Source organism: Toxotes jaculatrix, chromosome 3 (assembly GCF_017976425.1).
Source record: "Toxotes jaculatrix isolate fToxJac2 chromosome 3, fToxJac2.pri, whole genome shotgun sequence".
Lineage (NCBI taxonomy): Eukaryota > Metazoa > Chordata > Actinopteri > Toxotidae > Toxotes > Toxotes jaculatrix.
The window spans coordinates 10,844,976-10,869,489 of NC_054396.1; the positions used below are offsets into that span (position 1 = coordinate 10,844,976).

Sequence of the window (24,514 nt, forward strand, 5' to 3'; positions counted from 1 at the left end):
CCACGCCCTTCGTTTCCTAGCAGAGGAGTGATGCAGGGAAGAAGAGATGGAGAGAGAGAGAGAGATGAGGAGTAAATGGGAAAAGTGAGTGAGCGCAGAGGAATGTGGGAGCACAGGAAGGAGAGTTTAAATTAAAGCGAGATGCATGGGGAACGTGTGACTTGAATGTTATTCAGCGTGGATTATCAAAGTCTCACTGAGCAGCAGCTTGACTGAATCTACCTACATATATGTTCCTCTTATGGACACATACAATCTCACTCTCTGTGCTTTGATGCACCACCCAGGCACACATACGTGTTGATTTCATCTCCTAATCCCTTATCCTTGACTTACAAGCAAACTGCCAAACCTACACATTTTATCCCCTCACACTACGATATAAAACAATAAAAAAGAGGAACGTGTGAATATTTTTTCAGAGAGGGGCTTTTGTTCTTCTTCTTCTTATGGATTTTCATAGAGTAGAGGGGAGGGTGGGCTGCCTGGCACCCCGTTATCATTCTAACCCAAATATGTCAGCAGCGATCAAACCATGTGCTTTTCAGCTTTTCAAAGACAAACCTTGATTTCAGAGGTAGATACATTCTCCTATCTGCTGCCTATGGCTCTTCTCTGCAGACGGTGCCATGTTTCAGCACCAAGATAAGCTAAAGTCTCCACACCCACATTTGCACGATTTGTCCCCCAGTGTTAAAAGATTGGTCATCAAGAACCCAGAGTGGAAATGTTGATTGTTAGTTTGCAATTTAACAGTGTACAGACGGTTAGATTAGTAGCCATTTCGCCGCAGTGCTGCTTGAGAAATAGAACAGAAACCAGATGAGTGAGTCAAGCAACACACTGATTTCTGCCACTAAGAAAATAAATAACAGAAAAGCACAGAAGTTTCACTTTCCCCAGTCTGCAAACACTGATCTGCGCTACGATCTATCCAACTGTGCTGGGAACATTAGGGATCGTTCACAATACAACATCTGAAAATACGCTCAGTCTTTTTAAGACGGTGTCTAAACATAATAAAAGAAATTACTTTTCTTTCTGGATATCTGAGGTGCTTTGCATTTTAAAGTAATATTAAGCCCTTGCATGGTGAGGAAAATAAACCCATTTTACGGGTTTTAAGGCATTAAATTCAGACTGTATAAAAACTCAGTGATACCCAGCACTTTACTGCCACAAGGGTCCATCTCCGTGTCTCAGAAGCTTGCATGTGGTGGATTGTTGACCATCTTGGCTTTTCATGAGAGAGCATCTGTGTCAGTAAAATGGTGGTCGGATAAAAATCAGTGCCAGTCACTTTACTAAAACAGCATGGTGAAAAGCCCGACATGACAGAGACAGTTAGCTGGTCTTGAGAGACTGGACGACGCAGCACGCTACAGGATTTTTTTTTTAATACTCTCCCTCTCTTTCTCTATGCCTCTCCATCCCAGCAGGCGGTCGCAGTTTCTCAGTCACATTCTCTTTCCTTCTCTGCTCTCCCTGCACCTTTTGAGTTTATGTTTCCTTCAGCTCGCTTTGCAGCGTTATTCATCTGTCTCCAACTGCCGTCGTTTCTTTCTCTCAGTGACTTGGCATTTATCTCCTCCTCTCTCTTGACACACACACTGAGGGTTGATGGTGTAAATGCAATATTCATCTGTGTTCACCATTAGGCGGGCCGACTGTGAGGGCTGCGGAAATGAAGATTTAATACAGCCTGAATAATTAAACCACCGGGACCTGTGAGTGACACGTAGACACACACTCGCGCGGGCACAAAACACTGAAACACACTCATGCGTGGCCTCCAAACCAAAGTGCATCTATCATGTCATCATATTCCTCTGTGTGTGTGTGAGTGTGTGTGTGTGCGCCTGTATGCGTGTTTGTGTGAGTCTTTACTACACATTTGCTCTTCATTAAGCTTTCGCTGATCGTGTATTCATCGCTGCAGCCAGCATGCTGGCGTAGCCGGGGTGATACTCGCTGCATCAGTGGGCCTTGCTGGGTGGCAGAGGATTACATCAAGGAGAGAATAACCTCGCAGCCATGTTCTACCTAACACTTGCAACTGCCCGGGAGGAGCTCAACTGACTGCTTTACATTTTCTCAATGTCATATGAGGATTAACACTTGTCAACCAATTAAACCAAGAAAGTGTCCTTCAAATCTGCATAAACACAACACTTAAAGCAAGCGGCATTTGCTTAACTCCATTCTCTTCTTGTGAGTACAACTCTTTGTGCAGTTCTCTACAAAGGATAATTCTAAGGGTACAGCTGGCTGCTCTCTCCAGAGTGTCTCCCAGCCAGGGCGAGCCACCCTCCCTGCCTTCTGCTGGTGAGGGACAGACGCACGATGAGAGGATGCTTCGAGCGTAAGTGAGGGAATTTCAGGGAGAGCTGCTGAAAAAACATAAGAAGAGCTGGAGGAGAGGAAAATCAGAAAGGATAAAGCTGTGGGACGGTGAGGCTAAGAATAGCCACAGAGAGAATGAGAGATGAAACATCTGAATGCACATGTGACAAACCATGCGTGTGTGTGTTCACCTATGAACACATCTGAGTTTACAACGGCACCACAGGCAACATCCAAATCTCCTTTGCCTTTACTGCTCCTGATATATGCAATATGATTGTGTGGGCAGTACACGCACACACAGTGCTACAACGTGACTGAGGGACTGAATTACATTACCAGTACTCAAAAGATGCGTATACCTCCTCAATCCATCGCATTGTTCTCCATTAACAAATTAGTGGGATGTGTGAGAGAGTTTGCCAAAACACCTGATACAATTCCACCCTGATTTCCCTGAGGTGGAAATGTGATTACTAACTCTTGGAAAAGTGTCTGAGAAGTTTCCTGTGAAAGTTCATAAAATTAAAAAAAAAAAAAAAAGTAGGGTTGGAGGGCTGTCAGAAGCAGTTTGAAGAGCTAAAGGAGGTGCACCGCTACCAAACCAAACCAAGGGTTAAACACTGGCCGGTCACGGTCCGACTAAGATCCATCTGGCGAAGAACGCATGTGGTTACTTCACCCTGTCGCCTCCACTTCCTCTCCATGTTCCCTCTCCTTCTCTTTCTCTCTCCCTTAACTCCAACCATGGAGCGCATTTGGAAAATAAATTGCGTCAGTCTGAATGTAATCTGCTGCTCGCTACAGCCAGAGTTTCTCTACTTACCGCCCTGCCCTTGTCTTTGTTTCTTTCTTTTCTCTTCCCTTCTCTCTCTGTTTACATCTGGTCTCAATTATAGCACCTCTGTCCGTCTTTGGTTAGTCTCCGGTGAAATACATGTACCACCGGAACCCACCTCCACCCATTTTCTCATTTATTTGTTCCCTCCTCCCAACATTGTTTATACCAAGTTATATTAAAGTCTATTCTAATTCATATTAAATATGACTTTGACAATTGTACGACAATTTTAGGCAAAAATACACGTGTGGGTGTCTTTATGTGAGCAATATGAGCTACATGGTGTGCTTAGGTAGAGAGAAAAAATAAACTGACGGTGAGAACAGCAAACGAGGAAAAGTGGTTGTTTGCAAACGAGATAAAAGGAGAATTTTTGTGTGATGATTGAAGAGACATAAGAAGCAAAGATGAAGAGAGATGGTGGAAGAGGAAGGAAAAGCCAAACAAGAAATGGAGACTATGGACTGACAGATATTACCAACAGATAAAGACACCGGCAGAGAGAGAGGCAAAGAGAAAAGAGGAAGGGGGTATATATTATTCAACCAGTCGCCCACTACGCCCTCCCCCTCACCCACATGCCCCCTGCAGCCCTGCACTGCTGGTTGTGCTTTGTCCTGATAAGAACCAGTGACAGTTACACACACACACACACACACACACACATACGCTAAAGCAGTGTAGACAAACACACACATATTTCGCTGCACACAGCGAGGCCCCTCAAGCAGCCTAGGACTAAAATCTGTGGGATGTCCTTCTCTGGAGTGTGTGTGTGTGTCTGTGTGTTCTGCTCAATGTCTGAGTACCAGCCAGGGTAAACACAGTGTGCCAGAATGTCACGGTCCGGGGCCTTCACACCTCCATCACAAATAACCCTGTCAGCCATACAAATGTGTGTGTGTGTGTGTTTGAAATGGAGAGAGAAAGAAAGAAAGAGTGAGCATGTGTTTCTGTGACTGTTTAAGAATGTGTGGGTCGGCTGTATGCTGTGAACGTATGCGCTTGGTTAAGGGTGTGTGAGAGAAAATATATTCATGTGTATTATTACGCTTTGCTCGGAGTGCAGCCTATATGGAGCCTCTCGTGTTAATGTAGTGTCTAGGGACAGTGTGTCACACAATAAGATTACATTTGAGTAATTGGCAACAGACAGGAGCTTGAGTGTGAGTGAATGTGCGAGTTTGTTTAGTACCAGAACAACTGCAGTGATGCTTTGATAGACACACGTGTATGTCTGTACTGTGTGCCAATGGTATATGTATTGGTGTGTGTGTGTTAAAGGAATAGTTCAAAATTTTGTAACGTTTCGCTTCCTTGGAGAGAGTTAGATAACAAGATCAACATCACTGTTATATCTGTATAGTAAATATGTAGCTGGAACCAGGAGCTGGTTAGCTTAGCTTAGCATAATGACAAACAGTGGGAAACAGCTAGCTTGGCTCTGCACAAAAGGTATCAAAATCTGCTTACAGGCACCTCCCAAGCTCACTAATTAACACATTACGTCTCACCGACTATTGCACTATTTCTTGGCCAAGACCAGTACCTTCTTGGCATCTGAACTGGTTGCCTAGAAACAACTCCAAGCAAAGAAATAGTCCAGCACATAACCTGAACAGTGAACTGTCTTCTCTGGCCTTTTTTGTATGGATTAAACAAATGAGATATGACATGTTAACAACTGAGCCGTAGAGGTGTTGATAAGCAGGCTTTATTTATATATATTTTTTTAAACCTTTGGACAGAGCCAGAGCCAGACTAGTCGTTTCAACCAGTTTTCAGTCTTAAGCTAAGCTAAGCTAAGCTAAGCTGACTGTTGGCTCCAGCTACATACTTACTGTGCAGACATCAATATCAATATCCTCATCTGACCCACTGCAAATAAGCATATTTCCCAAAATATAAAACTACTGCCTCAAAAGTTTTTATGCACACCACCACACAAAGATAAGGAAATGGAAGTAGGTGGAGGAGAATGAAGGAAATAAGGAGGATGGTGGCATCATTTAGTCCACTGTGCATCCATGCATAGAGGAGACAGAAGGAGGACGAGGACCGGAAGGTGTTGAATTTATTAAAGAGTGAAAAATTCATCGCTGGAGCCACACATTCCACGCCACACAGATATAGAGGACAAACCAAAAATAAAAGTAGAAGAGGACAGTGATGAAGCTACTGTGACTGATTATAAGTACAAAAACAGGACGCCAATGAACAGTGTATTGCATTTTAAATAACGTGTAAGACAGCATGATGACTGTAATGGCTACGTCCTGTCATTCAGTGGATTTTGGACATAAACGCAAACCGCATAACCACATTTGGAAGAAACACAAGGAATGCTAATATGCTGTATGTGATGCCCATCACTCTTACTTTTTCCTCAACCTGGACCTAAACCTAAAACAAACAATATCGGGATTGTTCAAAAAATAAGGCATAAAGGAAAAAAAAGGAGATGGAAGGGGAAACAGGGGGGAAAAGCAAAAGCCAGAGAATTGGGGGGGGGGTGGGCAGCGCTGTACCCACAAATCTCAATCAAGTTAACCACCGCCTTGATTGCTCAAGTGAGACTGAGCCTTGCTTTGCAGCAAAACAAACACGTAAGCATGTCTTAACATAGCTGAGCCCAACCACCCCGAACCTTGCCTGGCACTCATCAAGGTTTTGGCTCAGAATAGTGCTTTCTCTCCAGGGGTGTGGAAGGAGAAAGGATGAGAGGAGTAGGAGAAAGAGGGGAGAAAAGTGGAGGAAGAAATGGAAATCAAGTTCCTTCAAAAAACAGGACAGGATACAAAGGAAGAAAGGGGAAAGTTTTACTATATCAGTAAAAGCATAATACCGCAAGGAGTCCTTCCTTCTTTCACTCTAACCTTCACTCTCTCACTCTCTCTCTCTCTCTCCCTCGTCAGCCTTTTTTGTTTTTATAATAAAGTAACTCTTACTCCTCTCCTGCAATTTTCCGCCCGGTCGCTCCTTAATTCGAGAATTTGTTTGTTGTGCCATCGGAGGCATTGTTGATTCATGCATATTTGATTTGGAAATGTCACTCATTATAGTTATTTCCTCTCTGCTTACTCTGTCTATCCATTTCTTTCCCTCTCTCTCTTCTCTTTCTTGACACAGTCTGTTCACAGAAACAAAACAACACTTTTACGCCTTGGCTGGCTTGTTTAATATTTTTTTTTCTCTGTCTTCCTTTTTAACTTTTTTTTTTTTTTTTGCCTGACAATCACAAAAAAAACTTATTCCATACAATGTAATTTGGTCGAACAAATTACAGATAGATGAGATAGTGCTGGTTGTGTGAGAAGGTGAACATAAAATAAAGAAGGAGAAAAAGCATCCTCATTGGCAACACATTGGTCTATGGGTTGCCATGGCAACACAGGATTCAGATACTGTCAGAAGAGAACGAAACACTTGAAGGGGAGGAAAAAAAAAGAGGAAATAAATTAAGAATGGAGAGGAAGAAATGTTTGATGTTCAACTATCAAATGTTTATTATACTTGGAGATGACACGTTTCATTTTTAAGGTTTCAGACCAGTAAAGAAATGGGAGAGAATAACGATGTGAGAAGCAGCCACCACTCAGATCTGTGTGAAAACTTCTATATGGCCTTTGATCGCTGTCTGAAAATGACTCTTATCCAGTCCCGTCTGCATTTATCAGCAGGAGAGAGCAGCAAGGGTCTGACTGAAATGTCTGCTATCAGGAGAGCCAATTTCTGCTTTTATTTTAAACACTGCCATTTGTATTCAGGGTTAAGCTACAGTATGGCAAAAAAAAAAAAGGATCAGCTCAGGTCTAAATTAAGGGTGCAAGCATATGTGAACGCATATACACGTCCCCTGATGGTTCGCAAACCATTCTCTCTACACTCGCAGATAAAGAGGCGAAACCATAAGGTGTTAAAGGAAGAGAAGAATATTTCTGTCCTCCTCCTCCTCCTCCTCCTCCTCCTCCTCTCTTCAACCATATATATATAAAATCCATGCACAGAGGAGGGAAGGTGAAGAAAAAGAAGGATGAGAAAAAGATGGGGTGAATGAGCATCAAAGTGGTGAGGGATGAGGTAGAGAGAGAATGATGGGCCCTGGAGAGGAGAGGGATAAGTCTAGCCTACAGGAAGAGCTGTACTAGTTGGGGCATTGAGAGCGCAACTAATGGATATGGCAGCTAGGAGAAGGATGATGAATGACTCTGTGTATGTGTGTGCACACGCATGTCACTGTAAAAATGTTTACACTTTTGTGCATGAAAGACACAAAAGTATAGTGCCTGTGCTTCTACGGTGTGTGCGTGAGTGTGTGCGAGTGTGCATGTGTGACAGTGCAGATGATAGATTCTCTAGTGGAGCATGTGGTTGGTGGTTTCTTGGGCAGACGAGGTGACAGGAGAGGGCTCTGTGTCCACATGCCACTGTCAGCCGGTCTGTCTGTCCCCTCTTTCTTCCTGCTGCCTCTCTCACTCTTCCACTCTCTCAATCTCCGCAACTCCCTTTTCGACCATTTGTCTCCTTCCCTTTGTCACGCTGTCTCTCTTGCCCATCCTGTTTTTGAACCAACCTTCTACCTTGAAAACCTACTGCACCACAAATATATATTTTTACATAGAGTCTCTATAGATGTACCGTGTTGCGAGAAATCCCCCAGAAAATAATACTCTCTTATCAGTTACATGCCTCACAAACTGTAATCAGCATGTGGGTAGATGTAGACCTTACACTTATACATGCTCCCCAAGAGTCCTCATCTCCTGCCGTTCACCAATATTACTACTCAGTTTATATGTTTACTTGCACTCTGCATCCTCCTTCCCTCTATTTTTCCTTTCATCACTGCAGGCCTTTCCTGTTTATCCATCCGTTGCCCCTCTGGCCTCTCTCAGCTCAGAGTGTGCTAGCCAGCGCTCTCCCCATGTCTTGCAGATGGGCGCACTAATCCGCTAACGTTAGCTCTGTGAGGCGTGAAGGCTGGGCCCGTGTGTTGTTTTGGACGGGCACGGAGGCTGTGGTTTATCATGGCAGTGTTTGGGATTCTGCACAGCTCCGGTTGAGAGAAGAGATAAAGAGAAAAGTAATTGGATAAAGGTTGACCAATTAATAAAGGCCGGTGATTCAGGCCGGCCAACAAGGGGAGGGGGGAGGTTTAATCTGCATAGAGATAACAGGGAGAGTCAGACCACAAACATAAGGAGATAAGGTGAAATTGTGTGTATGTGTATGTGTGTGTGCATTTGTGCATTTATGTGTGTGAGGTGTCAATCAGATAAAGTCCAGGCATGACTGTCAGTCACTTGGGAGTGCAGTGGATTTACATCCATAAGTCCATTGAGAAGACAAGTCTTTGAATGCATTTTTCTGTGCCCGCTAATCTATGCAGGACTGTATGAGAGAGAGAAAGAAAAGAGAAAGCCACAGTGAAAACATAACGCTGCTGTGTGTCCATCACTAATATCCTTGTATACACTCCAGCAGTTGACAAACACTTGTTATGCCTCGCATGTCGCCCGCTGTAGCCGCCACTCTGCACGATTGATATTAGCTTTTTGCTAATGCAGCATTTGGCTATGTAAGAACAAGGCAGTATTTCCATAGACAGTCATTCATCCCGGCCTGCTTATGGCCTTATGGGCCACGACAGAATTATTGCTGCACAGTACACAAGCTCTTGTCACTGTGCCAAGAGCCGCTATTACACATACAGACAGCAGACACACACAGCAGGGTGATGTGAGGAAACCTGAGGCAAAACCCACAGAAGGTGCGAGGGTAAAGGTGAGAGAATGCATTTTGTGCCTATAGTGCTGTTATTTGACTTTGCATGTGGGACAAAACAAGCAAGCTTTCACTGCGCTATCACAGCCACAGTATACTGTATGTAAAAAACAGCAGTTATATCATGAGGAACTATGGTAGATTTACAGATGAACAGATAAAAAAAATATTACATTCAGCAGGACTATAACAAAATAAAATCTCTTGAGCTGCATTTTGGATGTATCCTACTTATATGTGTAGCAGTTGCATTAGGGCTATAAAAAACAGTCAAAATGACAGAAATATGTGCAAATCTTCAGTGTGACTCTTACCTCAGAGATATTGACACGTCCCTCCTGGAAAGAGCAGTCATTGGCATTCTGGGTGCACATGTGGCGGTACTTGCACCAGTGGCATGGGAAGGAGCCATTTACACAGGAAAGGCAGCTAAAACAGAGAGAGATGAGAGGAGATGGGTGAGGAAGTTAGGAGCATCACTTAGCATTTGATAAATTGGAGTGATGTCAAAAAAACAGGACAGAAAGAGGTGGTCTTTACATTTGACAGTATATCTCCTCGGCCTTGTGTGTTAAATAAATAGATAAACTGATTAACAGCATTTTATTTTATTTTGCTGTGCCATGCCATCTCCCTTAGTAAGTGCACTGAAACAAGGAATAGAGTGGTGGTTCTATAACAATTTATAGCCAGTTTAAGGGCATATAGAGTTGACTTTCTTTGAGATGTTAGAGTCTTCACAGAGAGCAATCTGATAGCGTGGCCATCTCGCGTTTCCCTTGTCTTTCTTTATCCACTTTGTTACCACCTTTTCACAGTCAGTCCAGGTGTTTACAATAAAAATAATGAATAGGAAATAATAGGCGGTTGAAAAAATGGAAATAAGGATGCAAACAGGGCTAAGAGGTCAATGTGTGAGAAGAAGTGTATTTATTGTGATAAAACATGTGATATACAATTATACTAAAATACACTTTAATCTTTGTTTTTTGTAAATCTTTACTGTTTTTTTCTTTTCTCAGACTTATTTCCTTTAACCATCAAATGCCTATTTATTATCCAGGTGTACAATCTGGACTTTTCCCCATCCTGTCTCACATCTTCTCTTCTTCATTTCACCAGTCATCCTTCCATCTACTGACTGTCTTAACCTCTTTGTTCCCTTCACTTCCCTCATTCATCACTCCACACTCGCTTGTGACTGTCCATCTCTTGCTGCTTCTACAGACAGGTGTCAAATTAAAGGATAAACCTGAATAAATGACTAGAGAAACATAATGAACGCGGATGCTTCTATACAGGTGCGCTGGATGGTACAATTAAGTAATTAACATCCAATCACGCTCTGTGGCATGTGTAAAAATGCTGAGCAGGCCCAGTTGATTCTAAGATGTCAGTAAACAGCGTCGGAAATTGTGGTCGACAGCTAAAGTCTGATGACTGTGTAAGGAAAAACAGAAGAGCAACTCTTGCTCAGGTGACCGAGAATGTCAATGTAGGACGTGATCAGACCGTGTCAGTGAGAACAGTCTGTCAACAGTTACATAGAGAGGGATGTTATAGCAGGGCTGCAGTGCATAAACCCCTCATTACAAAGATGAATGCACATCTGAGAGTTCAGTGGTGCAGTCACTGGTCTACAGAGATGTGGAAAAAAAGTGGTATGGTCAGATGAGTCATCCTTCACCATATTCTCCACAAGTGAGCGAGTGGACGTATACCAGGAGACTGCAGGGGGCATTTTACTGACACGGTTTGGGTTCACTTGTCCCCTTACAGGGAAGGGACACTATAAATCAATGCAAAGTTGTTCTGAGCAATGACCTCGATCCTATGATGAAACATTTCTATCCGTGATGATGGCACTCACATCCATAGGGAACAAGGGGTCACTGAATGGTTTGATGAGTATGAAAATTACATGAATCATAAGCTATGGTCACCAGATCGCAACCCAGTTAAAGGTTAAAGTGTTAGACAGTGCTCTCCACCACGACCATCAAAACACCAAATGAGGGAATATATTTTTGAAGAATGGTGTCAAACCCTTCCAGTGCAGTTTAGAGACTTGTAGAATCAAGGAGCAATGAAGCTGTTCTGGCAACACGTGGTAGCCCAGCACCACCCAACTAGGACACTGAGTTGATTTTTCCTTTAATTTGTCACCTACTTGTATGTGTTCAGTGATCTCCCTCACAATGGGCCCACTCTCTGCATATATTTCCCCTCTCTTCCCTCTTTCTATACTTCTACTGTTTCATTCTATCCATCCATTGAGCCCTGGGCCTTTCTTTATGTCCCTCCATCTCTGCCTCTCTCGCTCTATCCATCCCTTTCATTCGCTGCCGTCTCATTTTAAAAAGCTCTCTCCTGTTCTTTGTCTAAAGCTCTCTTTCATCCGAGGGGCTAAGAGCGCTCCACCATTTTAAATTCACCTGCTTTAGCTGAGGCGAGGTGCAGATAGACAGACTGAAAGAGAAAGATAGGAGAAAGAAGAGAGAGAGAAAGAGGGAGAGATCAAAAGCAGGTGGATTTCCCTGAGAGAGGTGGAGACGCCAGGTATCGTGGGAGAGAGAGACGGGAGAAAATAGGGAGGAGGGGGGGTGTAACCCGCGGGGTCTGTATGGGAGTCTCATGGGAGAAGGAGGAAACATTAGGTTGGAGGTTGGGAAAAGAGAGAGAGGGAGAGAGAGAGTGTGTGTGTGTGTGTGTGGGTGTGTGTTCATATCTAAGAGGACCCGCGGAGGAGAACCAGACAGGTTCAAGCGCACAGTTTATCAACACGGCTGCATGTTATTGGTGCTCTCCCAGCCCTCAAGAGATTGTGTGCTACTTGGTCTCTCATTTATGTGCGCAGCATTATCTAATGTAGCCATTATGAGTTTACAAATAAAATTGTTTCATTTTATTACAAAGCTTATTAAAGCCTTTTGTCTTGAACATTTAGTTCAGTTTCAGAATTTCTTCTCTGCGACTCATTTAGCTATTACAGTCTATATGAGCATATGGTTTACTGGAAATACAAAAAAATACTACATTTAATACAGTCAAGGTAAGCAAGTGTAGATCTATAACAATAAAAGAGTGGATAGAGATGTTCACCATGCAGGCTGATTTGCATTCAACCACGTGCTAGGTGTGAATTTTGCTCATCTGCCTCCAACTGCTATGAGCACACTCCTGACAAGCTCTCAAGTGTGTTTTAACCCTGTGTAAAATGCCAGCTACCCTTTCCCTCATCCGCATGAAAAATGAGGGCTTTAACTCTTGAGCTCAGACATGGAGCCCATATTCAAATCCATCAAACCCTGACGTGGATTCATTTGGATCAATTAGGGCCCCTCGTTTGGTAGGTGCGCACTTTAAGCGATCGTTTCCAGCCCAGACCCCTCCTTTTGAGCGAGATCAGAGGCTGGAGCTTAATTCAATCCCACTGCAGCTTTAATTGACCAATTTAGCATTGTGCTGAGAGAAGCTGTCCATTTAGAATGAGGGATGTGCGGCTAAGGAAATAACAGGCCTCTTAATACTACACAAGAGCAAATAGGAGATTTGTCAGTGTTGCCAGCAAATGGAGGCAAAGCGATTAGGCTACGCTTCGGATAGGTTAGCATACTGTGCTCAGACTCAAAGAGCAACACTGGGGGTTTTATCTCAATGTTTTGCCCCCAATGATTTGTTATGATCCAGAGGAAGGGGTGTCAATAGTGAACAAAAGAGCAGATGACATTAGTGATGCATGATAAATGAACATGAGACAAGTTAGTTTGGCTCATTGTGCAGTTTGTTGGTGTTTTTTTAGCTCAGCAGCAACCGCTACTTTGAATGTCAAAGAGTCTATTTTATGTTGGGGGCCACCGATGGACCAGTGCTCATCAAAATACAGCACAACACCAACTTAACACAGTAGGTAACCAGAACCAAGCAGTGAACAGTACAATATGTATAGTTAGATGTTCACGCCCAAACACACGTCAACACATCTATTGCTAAGCCCTGATGATAACTGTTTTTAGTTTGCTTTTATCTTTTATTCATGTCAAATCAACCTTGTTAGTGCACCAGTGACTTTGAAATAACGAGCAAAATATCAGCAGGTAACCACCACCAACTTTCTGCGACTTTTATGATCACGCCCTTTGAAATAAAAGAGGGTGCCATTATGAGTGCCACCCAAGGCCAGCAGTAGGTCCTGTCCGACAACCCCCTGCCACTCGCTCTTTGGTTCCTTGAAGTAACCAGGGCCCCCCTGTCATGAACTGCCTTAGGATCTCAAGACCTCTTTTTTTAGCCTGGGTACAAACCCTTTAAAGCAAAAGCCCACCCAGGGCCATTTTGGGGCGTCTGATAATTCTTCTTCTCTTGTCCAGGGGTGGGCTCCTTTCTTCGGACCCCCCAGTATCTCCTTATTGCTCCTTCCTGTCACTCGCCATCGCCCGTAGCCACTCAGAGGCTTTGAGCGGCTGCAGACACGCTCCCCATATGGCCACGCTCATAATGCTAATTTAATCCGTTCATATTCAAATGCTAATCGAGCTATGCTAGCTTTGGAGCTGTAGTGGTTTTTTTTTTTTTTTTTTTTATGGCCCAACACAATAGGCTGTGATTTCCCCCTCGGTCAGTTTGGAGTGCTAAATACAATCCGCTCTCCTGGTGAGGTGCATTTGACACTCCTGCACTTGGAAAATTCGAGTTACAATATGAGTTATTTATTGGCTACTATTCATTTCAAAGGAGTGGAGGTGAATAATTTAATGGTCCTCTAGAGTAGTCTATCCCATCATTACTGGATCCCTTTAAAATTTGAGGGGGGTTGATCAAACCCCTAGGGGCTAGTATTCATGCACATAATTTTATTAATGCATTTCTGAGTGTTTAGTTTACAGAATAAATGTGCAATCTGAATGTGCCTATCACGGGGCCATAATTGGCGGCAATGTTTGTAAAATGCTTAAAATTCATTGTATAATTCTTCCAAATCTTTTCAACTACACTACTTTCCTCTGTGTTCCTTGGATCCACCAAATTTTACATTCTCCTCTATCAAAAAAAACCTCTACTTTCTTTTTTTATGACATTAAATATGCTCTTTTCTCCCAATTACACTAAGAGCACACTCAATCACACAACAAATGACCCAGTCGCTGCCCGAGCCACATTAACCATATCAAGAAAAGGTGCTTCATGCGGCCTTATGCAGACATTTAAACCCCAATTCATTGGAAGACTATCCTCCATATCTTTAATAAATGGGGGGCTGTGGAATGAGAAAAGGCGTATGGAAATATTTAATTAAGGAGCAATCATGGCTGTGGGTGATTTTCTATTTAAATCTCGGCAACCCTTACACTGAAACAGTGGGAATTCTAATTAGATTAATACCACTATGCAAATTTATGGCATTTTTGAAAAGGCAAGGGCCACGACGTAATCAGTTGGGTAAATAAGCAGGAGGGGTGTGTGTTTTTTGGGGATTGGGGGTTGGGTGTAGGTGTGTGAGAGTAAACTATTTAGAAACATGATGGAACCATTTCAGTTTCTGTCTCATTCCTTTCCTTCCAAAAGGTAGAGTTCCAATTACACGTATAAAGTATACATATCCATACTGTAGGCAATAGTATATAATATATGATACTCCAAAAATAGATGCACAGGAATTTATTCACAACTAATAAATATTATGTCTGCTCAGAAATGTGTTTCTGCATGTTGCATCCTTCCTCATGTAAAAGCCTGCAGTATTTTGAGTCTAAGCCCATTAGAGGGAATCTTAGCTTTGTAAAGAATGACCAAGCATTCTGGAAACAGGGCCTTGCATGTGGTCATGTGGACCTGAAGTCATTACGCCAACGACATTACCAATCTGATCTCATCAGACGCCACACACTGACGCCCGGGGGGCACAGCCAATATGCGGGCGGTAGTGCCAGCTCCAAATGGGATTCTTATCTCAGCATCTCTCTTCGCCATCAGTCGCTGCCGAAGATGCAAAGTGCCATATCTGTAACTTCATTAAACGTGTCCATTACATCACTCGGAGGCTGTATTAGATCAGCTCAGGGAGCGGATTTAATCAACGTTCATTGGGGTAATATCTTCAAATGGGCAACTCTCTTGTCTGTGTCACCTCACATACATTTCTTAACCTTGATTTGTGAGATCATTGCTATATTAGGATCTTTAATGCGACATCTATTTTAATACACCCATTAGGAGGCACCTTTTATTTATTTTGGTGTTTGCTATTTTAACATGAAGCAATTTGTACTCACAGGGTTTGCATCTGCTGCAAGATATACCCTAGACAGTAAAAGGTACTGGGAGTTAGAGCAAACACCACAAGGTCCTTATGGGAGATGAATTAACCGTGAGTTGACATTGTAGACCACCACACCCTTAACCAGCTGAGCTAATCATCGTTGTTGTGGCAGGGGATTTGTGTACGAGGGCAGGGGGGTGGGGGGTTAAAGGTCACAGTAACGGATTAGGTGTCCAAGACATTCAGGGCTTCAATGAGCTGTAAGTGACGGCGCAGAGTGAGGTGTGGCTGTGCACGTCTATGTGTATGTGCAAGTGTGTTTGGGGACAATCCTCTAAGGAGGCTCATCTAACATCCAGAGGGAAGCCATGATGGAGCCCTGAGGTACCCCAGGGGCCTCCGAGCCATCTGCTGCCCCGAGGCTAATACCCCAACAGACGTTTCAGCCTCCCCTGGATCAGCCACGGGTGGACAGGAGGGAGGGTATTGTGTGGGGCGGGGTGGAGGACTTGGAGGATTCTTTTACCCCGGCAGGGTGCATTGAGCTCGTGGTGGGACTGACCTAGGGGTGTGGCTAAATGGGTGGTGGAGATTTACAGCAGAAGGTGGATTAGGAGAGGCGGTGAACTGCAATTGGGCAGAGAGCTGAGGGGATCTGGAGTGTGAAGGAGACTAACTCATCAGAAAAGGCACACGACTCGATTCACCATATTAGAGAATTACAGTATTTGCCTTTGTCATTCTTGAGTAAATAAGTGCCAGAATGAGCATCCGAGTGCTGAAAAAAAGCTGGAACTATTTGCTTTTACAAGTGGGGAAGAGGCATAATTGAGGTTAGAATCTGTGATTGGGAGGCATTACGGCAGACCACCGTAATGAATTAATCATCGAAGTATCATTAGTGTGTGTCGTGGGTTAAGATAATAACACTAGAAATACCATCTCATATCCCAATCGTTTTTCATATACGGCATGTTCGATTTTTCACTCCAATGGTAACACAAGACTCCTGTGGAGGTTGGAGGGGTTGGGATATTTGTGTGTGTGTGTGTCTCTAACTGTATCTCTATCTTGTGGAAAGTAACATGAGACAGCCCATGGGGGGATTGGAGAAAGAGACCACCTCTTAAAAAGTCAAGGTGACACGGTGAATAAACAAATGCTCGGACAAACAAAAAAATAATTGTTGTAACTTACGACTGGTGGACGCTGCAATTGTAGAAGACAAAGTCGACGCTGGCAAACTTTTTGCCTGTCTCCTTAGATTTTAGATAGAGCTTCACCACCCGCTTGTCACCTGCACAGATACATGAAAATATATTTAGAGTTAGTTGTACTTTTCTCTGAATCTTTAAAGTTGGAGTGAAAAAGAGAACAAATTACCAAACACCCCAAAAATCAGACGTAATAACACCATTTAATAACAGAGAATAAATGCGGGTGTATATTACAATAATTTATTCACTGACACGCCGTCACACTTTAAATTTTAATTCCACTTGTGTGACCTCAACACGCGCACACACAAAGAAACACTGTAGCTTAGCAACACACCACTCATGTCACACCCACAGTAGGGTGGCATTAAAAATAGCAGCACCAATCAGTGTTAGGATGCCAGAGCTGATGAGAACTCATAATGGGGCATAATGGTCTCAGTTGAAGAACTACTGAGATGTTGCTTTGAGGAAACTTAGAGTGCACTATCTGACATGTTTTCACTGCTTTGAATGTTGATACCAAAGAACTGTGTGACAGAATTGGACATGAAACAGGTGCATAATCTCTGCAAAAAAAAAAAGCAGTTATTTTTAAATATAACGCTAAACCACATTGAAGTTGCTGCTTTGAAAAGAAGTTAGAAGCATAACCAGCGTCGTTTAGATAGAAAAAATAAATAAAATGAAACTGACAACAGCGCGTAATGCATGATAATGGGAATTCAAAAACAGTTCTATTTTCAGTAGATAAATGTAGACTTGTGTTTGTGTCTTTGAAAGGGAATGTGCAAGCATTATTGGTGGTGACACAGTATTCTGAATATAGATGCGCTAAGCAAATCATCTGGTAACATTAAAATTCTGTTCTGGTTAATGCACGGCTCTAGATGTCTCCAACTCTAACGTACAAAAACACCCCTCAGGAGGAGACGCATCAGCTCAGGTTGATGAATTTACAGTAAACAGTGCTATGGATGAAATAAAGAAAAATATGATGAGAGAACGTGACTTGGAAAAAACAAAAGTGTCGAATAGAATAAGGAGTGTAAACATTTAAAAAGTTTATTACCAAATTCTTCCCATATTCTTCATCAAAACTCCCCATGTACCCGCCCTGCCTGCCCACTACTACCACCCAATGACCTCACTACCCAGATGACTTCATCACCCTTCGCCCTTCCTGTCCCGACCTTTGTTCCTTGTGATCGGTATGACGTCCCGGACCGAGGGAGAGAGGCAGAAGATGTGTCCACCCTGGATCCGTCCCTCTGTCTCCACGTAGTCCTCAAAGGAGCAGTTGACCCCAGCTGACAGATCGGGCACGTTACGAGCCTGGAGGACCAGCTAGGGAGAGGGGGAGAGACAGAGAGTGAGTGAGACAGACTCAGAGCAAGATCAATGGAAGGACATGGTGTACATGGATTGTTATAAGATATGACATGAGGGTTAATGGGCGTTGGGGGTGGGAGAGTGGGGGTGTGGGTATGTGTGACAGTAGGAAGAATAAAAGAGGGTGAGTGTGTGTGTGTATGTATGTGTGCGTCAGTCACTGCAGCAGCTATTACAGCAAGGTTAATGTGTATGTGCTAATGTGCAGGAAGAAAAAGAGGTAAAATGTAATCACTCAAACCTATGCAGTTACACTGACGAGCAGCTGACAGAATGGGAGCTCTCGTGCACACACGCGTGCTTAGACATTTGCATAATATAGGGGACAAGACTGAGAAAAGTAAATTCCTATTTAAAAATTGCAACCTTGGTGTAATATTCTGTACCTTTTACATGACTAAAAGTAAATGTGCACTGCACACATTATTACTCATTCCCGAGGTATTGACACTAACACCAAATAATATACACCTTCTACAGATACACCATGTGATCTGTCTGTTGTTGTTATCCGGTTTGATGAAGACATTTTAAAAAATGTTTTGAAAAACAGAAGAATCTGTAGAAATGGTAGTATAAATTGTGAGGCGCAGTTGCTTGTTTAGATCCATGAGATAAAACAGTAGTACTGTTTCTCTGTTTTGTATGCTGCAGAGGAGAATGATAAAAAATATACATGTAGATGCAGATGTTGAAGGTAATTATACAACCAAAAGGCAGTGCAGCAGACCTGTGTCTCAAACTCAGAACTTGGAGCCAATTAATCAAGGTAGCACTGTTGAATAAACTGGCTGCCTATATTTTCAGACCATAGCATGCTTCAAGGAACAGGTCTCGACCCTTTCCACTGGACACTGACCTTAATCACAAGGTTTTTATGCCTGAGGTTTTATCCCTTTCAATAAGGTTCATGCTGCTTTTGGTTTATAAGGTAAAAGAGTGTAACTTCCACTACAACCACAGACAAGAGAAGACATACCTGGACTTCAGACATGGTGACTGAGATGTTTCTTGGCTGAACAGTGAGCTCCACACACTGCCTCTGGTCGGAGGCAAACCTCTGGGGCTCTCCTGCTCGTTCACAACGGTCCTTACGTGAACAACTAGGGGAGCAGCAGCAAAAGAGGAGGAGAAAGAGAGAACAGAGGGAAAGAAAGAGAGATGGGAATGATAAGAAGAGAGGTGAGGAGAAAAGGAGGAAAGAACAGATGAGCAAGACAAGAGGTGGGGGTGGGGGGGGGGGGATATGAGCAACTGTTAAGCTAATATGACAATCATAATAAGATGACAAACATGCACAGCCATCACCGTCACACAGAAATGGGAGCAATAATACAAGACAAATAGGCTAATAGCTTCCCCCAGCCATTACCGTAGGCCTTTACATCATTACCTTATTGGCCCTGACATTTGTGCAAGAACCACAAAGCTATATGAACATCCAGCCCCCCTCGTCTTCTCAGTTTAAAGCCCCACCCAATTCAAAGTTCTCAGGAGATATACAGGCAATCGTTAAAGTTTCCCTGAACCGTAAAAATGATACGATTCCTACCAGCCGCATATCAATGAGGTCAGCAATTTCCCCGTGCTTATTACAAGCCAACTGATCGTACTAAAAATCAGCACACAGCCCCCGTATCATAGCGGATTTACTATTAGCTATTTATAATGCATTAGCTATCACTTCACCTTCGCGCTAACAACAACCGGTCCCGGTGGTGAGAGGAAAGTGCTGATGCGGGGCTTTGCGAGGCCTAAACAATAAGAGGGAGGCAGAAAAAAATGCTAACTGCTTCCTCCGCGCGGCAGCCCCTCGTTTAGTTAGCCTTCACTCACGCTCAGCAAGAAAAAGCTGTCGCCAACCACTCCCCTGGGAGTCACTAACACACACAGACACACACACATTTGCACTGTAAACGCGTGAGAAGAGATGCACAAAAGTATGTACACGTTTTCTCATTATGGACCTCTTTTCTTTCTGCTGCTCCTCTGGTGTGTGACTGTGTGAATCTGTGTGAATTAAAATGTGCTCATTTGCCTAGAAACACCTGTGTATGTGTGTGTGTGTGTGTGTGTGTGTGTGTGTGTGTGAGTGTGTGTGTGTGTGCGTATTCCCTGTTCAATTCCACTGTTGATTGAAACTACCATGGCTCTTAATAAGATGTGGCTAAAAGCACCAGAGGGCTGAAATTAGGCTTATAAATAATTTGCCTTTTAATACTTGCCCATTTTGTCTGCAAGGGACTCAACCAGATTTGGCAACACTATCAGGTAGGAAATGAGCGAGCTGCGTTCAAGCCACAAGGTCAAAACGTGCCCAAGCGGCGGGTTATCACTGGTTCAAGTCCATCATGAATGTGTGTGTAATTTAAAATATGTGTACGCATGCGTGTGTGTCTCTGCTGAAACGGAGAAACCCAGGTGGTGTGTGTGTGTGTAAATGTGTGTGTCTGTGAATGTGCCTTGAGGAAAGACAGGTTGGTGATATGTTTTGTAAGTTTAATTAATGCAGAGGGAGATGGCATAATGCCAAATGCTTGAGGTGCTCCAAATGTGGTTTAACATCCTGTCACCTTTCAATAACATGTAACTGTTCCAACACTCTCCTGTACACACACACACACACACACACACACACACACACACACACACACACCCTCAAGTCAAAGAAAGAAAAATGAAGAGATTAGATACAGACATAGAGTTATATCACTACACTAGTGGGTGATAAGATTTATTTTCTAAATATAACTACTCTTTTCTCTCACTGTGACGTACCCAGCCTTAAACAGTAATCTTAAAGTAAACTGAAGACTTAGTACAAAAACCAAACACTAACACTGGAATAGAATAATCCTTAATCTGCCGCCAAAAAGTTCCCACGTAAGTATCAAAAAGTACACATGTAGTAAAATATGTTCACTACACACACACACACACAAATCAACAAACTAAATACCACAGAGATAAATGGGAGCGTCAGTGATGCAGGCTGCCAAGCTGCGTTGTTATTTCTGTGCTATTAACAGGTTTAGCTGGTTGACAGCCTTACACAGGATAAATGTATCACTTTACTGGCAGGGAGCTTTCACATCGTATAAGTTAGATTCCTTTTATGAATCATGATTTTGTGACTAATTAAAAGGTGTTAGAGGGATTTTACTTAAGTTATTAAAAGGTGTTAAAAATAGTTCCTGAGGTCAACACAGGCCACATTCACAGCAGCAACTGGCTGCGTCTCTGGTCGCATTACTCAGTTGCCTGTAATGTTTAGGGGCTACACTCTGTTCTTTATACCTGTCAGCCTGTCTGGGATTCACTGAGCAATGGTACAACTGTTTATCAGGTGAACATTTACCTGGAGTAAAACAAACTTGTTTAAAGTATTTGATGAACACTTTAAAGTGAGAAAGAGTGTGCTGTGTGAAAGGCGTAGCTGGGCAGGTCAGTAATTCACTGAGGAGATCAAATCACTGAAAACACAATCAATTCAAACTCTGATGCTCTGATTTTCAAAAGATAATAACTTTAAAATAACCACTGACAGAGCACAATGTAAATTCTATTTTAGGGTGAATTTTCCTTTTAAATGACTGCATCTCTGGTGCGAAGCTCCTGAGCTTTATGTGTAACTGTTCAGGAGGGAACTTTCACCCCAGTATGATCGGCTGACACAAAGTTAAAACATTAAACACTTCTTTCCAATTATCTACTATGCAATGCATTGGGTTGATTGTGAAGGGCTCCGGGGTGGAGTGTGTTACTGTATGCATGAGTGTGTGTGTGTGGTACTTACACATTGTGGAGGACACACCATCCACAGTGAGGGTCTCTGGAGCCCAAACACTCCCCACAAGTGGTGTACTGCTCGCAGCTCTCCACTGGAACTCTCACCACCTAGAGACAGAGAGCAGGGAGGTGATGAAGAAATAATTAGCATCCTCGTTGTAATCAAACTGGGAAAATGAGCCGTAAATTTAGCTGGATGGAGATGAGCCTTTGACAGCTCATAAGACTGATTCAATTTCAAACTTGTGCTCAGCAAACAGTCGGAGTGTGCGTTCCAGAGAGAGAGAGAGAGCTAGTATGTGTCTGTCTTTGTGCATGTGTGTGTTCTGGTGAGCGATTCTGGACCAGCCGTGTGTGACAGCCTCCAGTCAAGCGTGTACAGGAGAGGCCTCGCAAAGCATGCTGGGAGACCTGACAGGTGGCCGTCGTAACAGTGCTGTGATTGACAGGTGACCTCAAACACCAATGGGAGGCAGATGAGCAGAAGGACAGACCTCCAGTGCGTGTGTGTATATACGTCTTTCTATGGTTGTGTGGACAATTTTTTGTTCGAAACCATTGTTTGTGAGGACGTCATGGCTGGTCCTCACAATTTCAAAGGGCTGTTTGAGAGTTAAGACTTTAGGGTTTAGGGTAGGGTTAAGGTAAGGAGTTAGGCAATGCAATGAGTGTCCTCACAACTACAGAATAACCAACGTGTGTGTGTGTGTGTGTGTGTGTGTGTGTGTGTCAGTCATTCAACCACACTGCAAGTACAAGCTTGGTGATAAGCTACAGATGTTGCCTAAGAAACGAGATCAAGTGTTCAAGTTAGCCCTCCACTCTCGTTAAAGGTGATGACAGATGGATCACAACATGGTCCCAAAGGGTCTGAAAGTGTGTGTTTATTTCAAGATATTCACGAGCGTGTGTAAGTGTGTGACGGACAGATTGCTAGCATATGCGCAGAGTGCTGGTGCACAACAAAGTGACCGCATCTGTGTGCACGTGTTGAAAGTGTCAGTGCCACATTCAAGTTTTCTTCACCAACAGGCCCCAAGTTGACGAGCTGCTTGATCCCCATTTCATGATGTGGGTGTGTGTGTGTGTGTGTGTGTGTGTATCAAGTTGCCACTGAAGGCTAATTTTAAGTCATGCAATACAGAGTGGGCTGGGTGATCAGTAAGTAACAGCATTTAACAACCTTACCCCTGGGTAACACTACTCTAACACAGTTACACACACAGAGTGCCCCGTCCAAGTGGTATGTGGGGACTAAAGTGGTGTCGGGCCCAGTGGGGGCTGACTTTTTTTATGAGCTCGGGATTGGAGGAGGGGGAGACAGAGAGATGTATGGAGTGATAAAAGAAAAGAAAAACATATGGCAGAAAAAGAGCAGAGGCCCGAGGTAAGAGATAAAGATGGTTAGCTAGAGGATGGAAACCAGGCGGACAAAGGAACGCCGGGATTCCTCTGTGAGCTTTAAGTACAGCACAGATATGAAATAGATATGACACGATGGAACTCATTTAGGCTCTGAAATGTCTTGTATCTGACTGGCTTTGGGGCTCTTTGGCAGAACAATATTGCTCATGCAGAGGGCAGACAGACACAAGCACGTGATGCTGTTAGCCACTAATCCCTTTTCTTCCTTTTCTCTAGTTCCTTCTTTTCCCCGCTGTACATTTACTTATTTTGATTGCTCTCTATGTTCGATGCATATGTTTCTCTGCCCCAAAACCTTCCCTGAGTGTCATTCATTTTACAGACTGAAACGTGCTGCTACTCTCCCAATGACAAGGAAATACAGACCTCAGTACTGTAGCTTTTTAGCTGGCTTTCTGCCCAGAGAGAGAGAAAGACAGATGAAATGATGCAAACGAGCAATGGTAAGGACGGGAGGGGGGAAGAGAGGGAGATGGTCATCTACTGGAAGTAGCGCTGGCTGGATGGATGGATGAATAGAGGAAAAGAGAGGTGTAATGGAAGACACACACGGGGCGAATTGGCGAGGACATTGTGCTGAGTAGATGGGATATGGTGGCAGACGGCTGCTATGTGTCATTGTCAGAACGAGTGTGAGTCTAGTTTTCATCTGAAAGGAGAGCTGAAAGAGGGATGGAACAAGGGACTGGTATGTCTTAGATAATAAAAGGATGACAGAGGAGGAGAAAGAGTGAGAATGAATGAGCAGATAATGGACAGATGGATGAGGGAAAAGTAGCTATAGCTGTGGAGGTGTGATTGGACACCTTGGGAGGGAAAAAATAATAATCACAGGATGTCTTTCATTTAGTTTATGATTTTTTTAAAAAAAGGAGAAAATGGAGAAAGTAAGAATGGTCTCTACCTCACATTATCAAGGACGCCAACCAATTGCCGCTCTCTTCTCCATAAATCATTATGACTGTGATTAAGGACAATGGCCCACATAAATCATACTAACACTAAGAGTCCCTGGTGAGCAAGCATAACCTTATCACTGTCCTGTGTAATGATAGATATAGACTATTGTTCACGATTGTCCCTGTGCTAGTAGTAGTGAAGGCACTATGGGCTCTATTGGGTGGGAGTGGCACAGAGCTGTTGATATGGTAGGGGGGATATGATGGCTGTTTTTCCCAGTGGAGAAATAAAATGCTTTACTGGAGCCAGGAATGTACTTGTATAACTGCATGTACATCCAAAAAATGTGTGTGTGTGCATGTGTCGGGAACGCTGCCTGCCAACCCACACACACACCCTTGCTGTCTCCCTCTTTCTGTCTCTCTTGATGGCTCTTTTAATGAAAGCCAATTCCCGACAGCGCGCCACATTACTCCTTTAAATGACCTTATAAACCAAACCCGCCATCTCCTCTCTCTTGCCATCTCCTTATTTACAATAGCAGCCACTGCTGTAACTCAATTC

General features: G+C 43.3%; 1 protein-coding gene across 4 annotated transcripts in view; it reads right to left on the minus strand.

Annotated features, from left to right (window-relative positions):
• The window catches only part of LOC121178870 (plexin-A1-like), a 188,306-nt gene that overhangs the window by 69,180 nt on the left and 94,612 nt on the right, over positions 1 to 24,514 (minus strand). For all 4 annotated transcript variants that reach the window (XM_041033299.1, XM_041033297.1, XM_041033298.1 and 1 more), the window contains exons 5-9: positions 21,633 to 21,733; positions 18,816 to 18,939; positions 17,638 to 17,791; positions 16,425 to 16,524; positions 9,283 to 9,397 (exon numbers count right to left, since the gene is read on the minus strand). In XM_041033299.1, the coding sequence (XP_040889233.1) occupies positions 9,283 to 9,397; positions 16,425 to 16,524; positions 17,638 to 17,791; positions 18,816 to 18,939; positions 21,633 to 21,733 (594 nt within the window). The remainder of the gene's footprint in view (positions 1 to 9,282; positions 9,398 to 16,424; positions 16,525 to 17,637; positions 17,792 to 18,815; positions 18,940 to 21,632; positions 21,734 to 24,514) is intronic.